The 7,538-nt window shown below is 44.3% G+C and overlaps 1 protein-coding gene across 1 annotated transcript; it reads right to left on the reverse strand.

Annotated features, from left to right (window-relative positions):
* Positions 1-240: 240 nt before the first annotated feature.
* Positions 241-1,961, reverse strand: CLAFUR5_00908 (uncharacterized protein; the record flags this gene model as incomplete). The annotated part of the gene is made up of 2 exons (XM_047900056.1): positions 241-520; positions 1,165-1,961. 2 exons carry the CDS (start codon positions 1,959-1,961, stop codon positions 241-243), a joined length of 1,077 nt encoding a protein of 358 aa, XP_047757177.1.
* Positions 1,962-7,538: the final 5,577 nt, after the last annotated feature.

A 7,538-nucleotide genomic window follows, 5' to 3' on the forward strand; every position in this document is an offset into this window, starting at 1 on the left:
CGCAACGCAATGCGGAAAATTTTCTAGCACTAAGCTATCCCCCGAATCTGTAAGCTATCCCCTATCTCATCAAAGCAAATTGAAGCAAATATGCACGATCATCTCTTTCTTCATCCCTCTGTTACTGCCCTGTTCTTGCCTCTATTGCTTCTCTTCGAGATGGTCTGCAGCCTGCCGTCAACTTGCTTGTCGGTAAAGCATAGTCTTGCTCCAATGTCTTTGTACTTTACACCCTTGCCCTTAACGTCCAACAAGGTACGGTCGTCTTCTTCGGTCCGCCTTTATGTTCTGTGGGCGGAACAACTGGGGGAGCTTGTTGCGGATGACTTCAGTCTTGGTCTGCATCCGGTATGCAGTTTCTGCGGCATCGTGGCCTTCGTTCTTGAACTTCGTAAGCTCTGTGAGCTTCGCGGATGTCCAGACCATTTTCTCGGTGTATCTCAAGTTCCATGCCGTCTGTGCTTGGCTCTTCGTGGGGCGTAAGATTGCACAGATAGTTTCCCGGCTTTCGCCATCGTTCCTGAGCTTTGTGACTTGCTCAGTGTGTGTACTGGGGTGGACTCCGTACTGGCTGGGATTGTCATGGTCTCCCCACAGAGTGTACAGAAGGTGGGGACAGAAGAGCCTCAGAGTGCTCAGAAGTCGTCAAGAAGTGAAAGTCCAGCTTGGTGTGTGAGCGCCAAGAATCACATGCCCCGCAACATTCACTACGGGACCCAGCCCTCCAAATTCACCACTCCACCAAACCTTGACAGATTCACTTCGGCTCGTGACTGTGTGACTCACGGCACTCCCGCGAGCACCCGCGACTGCGCTGGACCCTGGAAGAAGCTCGTGGAAGACTCGGAACGTAGGGCAGGTTGGAATAAGGTTTTGAGCAAAGCTGCCAAGCGCGGCTTCGCACGGGTTAGCCCTGTTGATGCGGGGACACGCACTCGCGAGGGTCGCGTATAAATATCTGGCCTTCCCCAGGCCTCTCTTGCTTTCTTCGTCTTTCGTTTTGTGTAGCAATCATACTATACCCTTTGCATCTGCACTTCGCACCTGCATTCTCGCTTTCATTCTTGCATCTCACAGGCCAGGCTCTCGCCCTGACAGGGATTTTGCTTGACGCTTAGCGCCATCTCTCTGCCTTTCTTGAGGGACTTATGAAGGCTGTGGTACGTGAGGTAGGTAATGGCCGGGTCGACAGGCTTTAATGCCTTTTTCATGCATTTGTAGCGTTCTTTGCCAGCAGACACAACATAGGCGCCTGTCGATGTCTCATACGTTGGGCGCACGTCGTCTGTCTCCGTGTCGCCGCGCTTGCAGGCGATCCGTACAACTCGCTTAGAGACTGTTATAGGGTCGCGCGCAAAGCCACCTACGAAGAAAGAGGAGCTGTCGCGTCGCGTGATAGTGGACGCATTGATGCGCTGATCGACTACAGCCAGATATGCTAAGGTCAGGGGCTCGTCAGTTGCCGATGCCCGGATCTCAGCGATGTGTCTTCCACCTAGGCTGCGTGCCTCTTTCTTGCGCAGACGTTTCTCCTCTCGGGAGAGCTTGCTCTTTCTCAAGTACTGAGCGAGGTGTCTGTCGGCTTCGCGGAGTGGGAGGGATACGTTGAGACCCCAGTTGTCGTTGAGCAGCTGACTTGGAGACAGGAACAGGAGTAGCTGCTTACAGCAGAGGGTCTGAAACATGACTGAGGTCCATGTCTCACCGATGGCAAGGTGGTAGGCCGTATCTTCAGCCGGTAGGTCGACGGGATATCGTCCAATGATAACAACATTGTAGCTGGCACCAGGTCGCGCGAGTGCAAGACCACGCATGCCGTTTGTCTCCTTGTTATGTATCGATTGCTTAGCTGCAATGCGTCTTCCAACGTTCTTGCCTACGCCGATGGATCCTGGGTTGTCTGGATCGGTCGTATTCTTGTGGGTCTCCAGATAAATACCTGGATTGGATGAAAGAAACATTGCCACGGATGGCTTGCAGCCGCGTGGTATCTCGCACACTGGCATCTTGCCATACTGCTTTGACGGGCTCAGACATAGCGGCCCATTGGATCTTCTTGATCGTCTGCACGCCTGTGTGTCGAACCCATGCCTTTAGTTTGGTGCCACCAAGCCCAGTCACAGACTGATCTCTTGTTAGCGGCCACCAATGTACCGCAGCGCAGCAAATACCGTAAACATAGAAGCGGAAGCGTGACACGACGCGCCTCTCTAGAAAATTGCTTAGGCCGACCGTGCTTAGATCCTTTCGCACACGTTCTAGCCGTGTCGGTCCCCATGCACCCGCGAAGCGGGTGTTGGACAACCCAGTGATATTGGACACCTCAATAGGGCCACGCTTTCCAACACGCGTATCTTCCATTCAACACGCGTTATCTCATCAATATGGTTGCTTCCATCTATCGTGAAGAAGAGGAGCTCATCAGTGAGGCCGTGCAGTGGGACTGCGACGCGTCAAATCCAGGTCCTGTCAAGCAGGTAGCCGCCAACTGGGGTGTCGATTACCAACGCTTCAGAAGACGACTTCTCGGTCACAACTCACGCAGCACACGGCCGCGTACGCACACGGTGTTGACAGACGATCAAGAAGCTGTTCTTGCAACCTACTTGAGGAGGTGTGACAAGATAGGCGTATCCGCGCGACTCCGGATGGTCCAGATCAGCACAAATTCGATCCTCAAGCGATACCATACTGGACCTAGTTCTTGCATGACTTCGAGGCCTTCAGAAGGCAAGGAATGAAGCCAACAACCATCATAAGCGGCTTCGAGAAGTGTGGTATCTACCCCTTCAATCCGGAGCCAATATTGGCTCGTGCAAGGCAAGACCTAGCTGCTCTTCGATCGAATAAACGAGTCTATCCTATAGAATCGTTACTAGAAGGACAATTCCTCTTTAGGTTCTTCGCTATCTAGCGAGTCTACTTAATAGGTGCGTACGTTATGCCCCGACTCGCTATATCGCTTATAGCGTCGTAGCCTTAGTACTAGCCGAACACTATCTAGCGACTCTCTACTTACTTTCTGCCTCCTAGTATCCTCTAGAGGTATCAATTACGACGCCTTATGGAAGGTTAGAGACCCTCTAGACTAAATAAACTTGCGCTTTCGTGCTTTCCGGTATATAAGGGCCTCGTTAGACTTACGTAGCTTACTAATCTCGCTTTGTATAAGAGCGATCTAATACGCTATCTCTCTACTCCCTCTCTATTACCCTATTAAACGACCTTCCTCTTTCTACTACGCCTTTCTAAACCCGTAACGACGCTCTAAGACGTAATGACACCTATTATAAACCCTGTCTCGTCGAAGTTATAGGTGTCCTAGTTAAGGATGCTATACTTCTCCTTTATATTACGTATAAGTAAGAACTACTTCTCGATAACGTCTAGATCTTCTATTAGGGCTCGCTAACGATCGTATCTACGTGTTATACGAACCTTTAGCTTATAATACCGCCTAATAAACCTGTCTGTCTAATTAAGACTAGCGGGCTTAAGACCCTTCTCTTATAGTAATGAATCGGCTATTACTCATATACTAGCGTTTAATAGCGGGACACTCTAAGATTTAGCTCGAGTATATACTTAAGTATTACCCTCTCTTCTAGCTCTATAAGCTTCTTTGAATTAGGCTCGTAGTCACCCCGAGGAGGTCGTCTATTTAATCGATACCCTAGTATAGTTCGAGACGCGTCGTATACCTTTATAGCAAGTCGATTCGTGATTATCGCGTCGCGTTTCGTGGCCTAGACAGCTAAGGTCAGTTTGGCCTCGTTTAAAGACAATATACGCTATAATAGTAGTTATATAGATATATCTATAGAAGTGGTACAGTTCTTAGCAAAAGTAGCCCGCTCGATAGTATAGTCTGCTCGGTAGTATAGCCCGCTCGGTAGTAAAGTACGTTATATAGATCCCTAAAGTCGTACGTCATTCTGTATAGAATAATTAAGCTAAGAAGAATCGGATATATTATCGCCGTCTCTAGTTAGTACTAGTATAGTTCTCTAACGAAGAGTTCTATAGTCTATATAAGATCCGGAAGGAGCTTATTAGTATTAACAGATATATATTCATTAGCGAGTATATACCGGTTAAGTAGACTACGGCCTAGAGCGATAGCGAGATACATAATCTTAATAATATTATTGCTATTATTAAGATAAAGGTACCTACCTAGTATACCTTTATTAAGGATCTCCTTACTAGCCGTCGTATCTAGTAGTAGTACTATAAGGATCGTAGCTATAAGAATAAGCGCAAGATAAGACGTAAGCGTATTACGACTCTAACTAGTATAATTATAGGATCTATCGCTCTAATTAGTAGTTTATAGTAGTAGAAGGTAGTCGTCTTATTCCTTATTACGAGTAGAGTCGTCCGGCGGGTTATTACTTATCTAAGTAATATAGGTCTCTACTCTTCCTACTAGACTAGATAAATCCTACTTATTAAGAATACTTGTTAAATAGGTACGGATAGATAGTAGCGGGGTGGAGTAAGAGATCAATCTTTAACTAACTAATAGCACGAGCATATAGCAATATATCAGGAACCAATATATTAATTGTGTTAGATGTGTATCTAAGCTAAAGGGGAGAGAAGGTATCTCCCTACAAGCTGAGTTATTGTAGATACCTTAGGCTACTAGATCACTTCCTGATTGTTGACTCCCTTTGAGATGCTACATCTTAACAATACTCGTTATTCAGAATAGCGCTTAAAGGAGCTCGCTAGAACCTAGTATAAGCGTATAGTAGTAACCTATAATAACTTTAACCGCTAATAGAAGCGTACTAAATAGTTATTAAATAACGCTAACTAGGAGATTAATATAACTACTTTGTACGTATTCGTAAACTCTAATATCCTAGAAGGCGGCTTAAAACTAAGTATACTAGATTATAGTAAGGAGCTTAATATAGATAATATTCTAATAGATATTGCCGGAGATATAATAGCCGAGTCTATCGCTCTATAGTATATCGACTAGACTATATACTATCTATTTATAGATAAGGTAGACTAGATCTTTAAGACTACTATAAGCGAAGTAGTACGTCCTTCGAAGCTATCACTTAAGTAGATTCCCAAGTAGTCTACTAATATCTACCTACTACTAGTATCTATATTCGACGAGGTAACCCTATCCGGGTCGTATAGTATACGCGACGATATTTATCTAAAGTTTCTTTAGCTAAATAGAGATACCGACTTCTAGGATATTCTATATATCTATATTGGCGATAATATAACTATCGTACGTATAGAGAGTATTAAGTCCTAATCTATAGAGAGTCGATTACCGTACGACCGTAATAGATAGATACTACTGACTCTAACTAGCTAGTTCTATATATTTATAAAGCGTCCTTACTATCCCTCGATATCGTAGGAGCCTTTGACAACGTCTTATACTAAAGGCTAACATATATCCTAAAATAGAATAGTATCCCCTAGTAGGTAACGAAGTTCGTCTACTCCTTTCTCTAGGAACGGACGATATACCTAGTCCTAGGGAGCTATACGTCCGACTTGGTAAAGGTAGAGGCTAGAATACCTCAGGGATCTACTCTCTCCCCTATTCTATTCCTAATATTTATATCTAATCTAATCCCCCTACTTACCTCTCTATAAACCTTAGTATCGGGATTTATAGACGATATAAGTATTCTAGCCTAGTTAGACTCGACGGAGGAGAACTATCGCCTCCTTAAAGATAGGCATAAGAAATACGAGGAGTAGGTAAATAAATATAGTACCTAGTTCGCCCCTAAAAGGTACTAGCTTATATACTTTAGTAAAGCGAGAACGTACTATAATATAAAGGTATACTAAGTAGCTAATACGCTTACGATAAATTCGAAAGCTATCGCTAAACACGATATATTCGAAAGCCCTTATTAAGGCTATTCTAACGATCTATAAAGTAGGCTACTCCTAGAAATAAGGGAGTCCTACCTTATTTATTTTAAATAGCTTAAAGTTCTCTTTACCCTATTTCTTTAGCTCTAAACGCCGTGGAGGTGCTTAGCTACATTAGTTAACTCCTAGGTAATAGTAGCCTAGGCTACGGTACTACCGGCACCTACGGCTCTATAGGCGAAGCTCCTCTAAGACAACTAGTAGCAACTTATAGAGGACGTAAAAAGTATAGAAACTAACGATTAGCTCCTATACCGGTCTCTATAGGTAATGATTACTTAGCTACATACGGCGCTAGTACTATCGTATTACCGAGGGTAATAAGAAATAAGGACGACGTCTTAGGCGATTAATAAGACCACCCGGATTTAATACCCCTATAGCTAGGTATCGGTCGCGGTATCGATACTAGGCCCCCGCCTAACGTACAATATAGTTACGATCCGTATTATAGTAAAGGAAGACTAGGCCGAAGTTACGAAGCTATTGAATAAGGAGCTCGCCTAATGAATTAATTAACTAGGGGTAGTCGTAGTGAACTAATAGTCTAACGGTACTCTATAGATCTATACTAGCTCTACTACTACTAGGAGGTACCTAGAGGTATAGCTATAGTAGGCATCTAAGGTTACGGTATTAGCGAAGGTCTTAACGAAGTAATTTACGATCCTAGTCTACGATATACCTAAAGAGTTCGACCTAACTAACTAAGGTTACCTACGTACTCTCTAAGAGGACAACCCGGTCACTCTTAACTCTCTAATCTAGAAGGCTACTTGGCTCTATAGGAAATGGCTAGAAGGTAAGAAGGCCTTAGCGCTAATTATATAGCTATAAGACGCGAAAGCGGCGGATCTAGTAATAGAACAAGGCCTAATCTAGTAATATAGCCTTAAGATAGTCAAAAAGTACTCCTTATCCTTTCGTGTCCTCTAATACTTTAAATGCTAATAGTATAGACACTAGTCCTATACCTATATAAATAAGTAGGCCTACTCGAACTATATAGGAGACTATATATCTAGGGACTATATATCGGCTACGAGACGGTACGCGAACTGTCCGGGGTACTACCTATCGTATAGCGCGGAATACCTAGAGCGGAAACTAGCGAAAAATAAGGCAATTATAAATAGAACCGTCGCCCTAAGATTCTACGGCGACCGTAAGGCTAGTCTATACCGGGACTAGCTAGCGGCGGTTAGGTATAAGCGCCCTAGGGCCGAGAATAATATAAAGGATACGTAACCTAGGGCGTACGGGAGGCTACGTACTCTACTAGTTATAGCGAGGGAATCTAACTAGGCCCGGCTCCCCTTTAGTATATAGCCAATAGGCGTAGACTAGGACGTATAAGGTAGTAGGATATAGGACATTATAGAGAAAATGATTATCGATTACGATGACTAGCCTCGACACGCTTAGCATTATCTAGTATAACGTTAACTATAACGTACTTTACTACCGAGCGGGCCACTTTTGCTAAGAACTATACCACTTCTATAGATATAGCTATATAACTACTATAAACTATTGATATGTCTTTAAGGGACACGATGATAGCGATCGCAGGAAACGACCAGGAGCAGGAGAGTAACGAGTGGAAGGAGGTC

This window comes from Fulvia fulva, chromosome 1 (genome assembly GCF_020509005.1).
Source record: "Fulvia fulva chromosome 1, complete sequence".
In the NCBI taxonomy this organism is placed as follows: Eukaryota; Fungi; Ascomycota; class Dothideomycetes; order Mycosphaerellales; family Mycosphaerellaceae; genus Fulvia; species Fulvia fulva.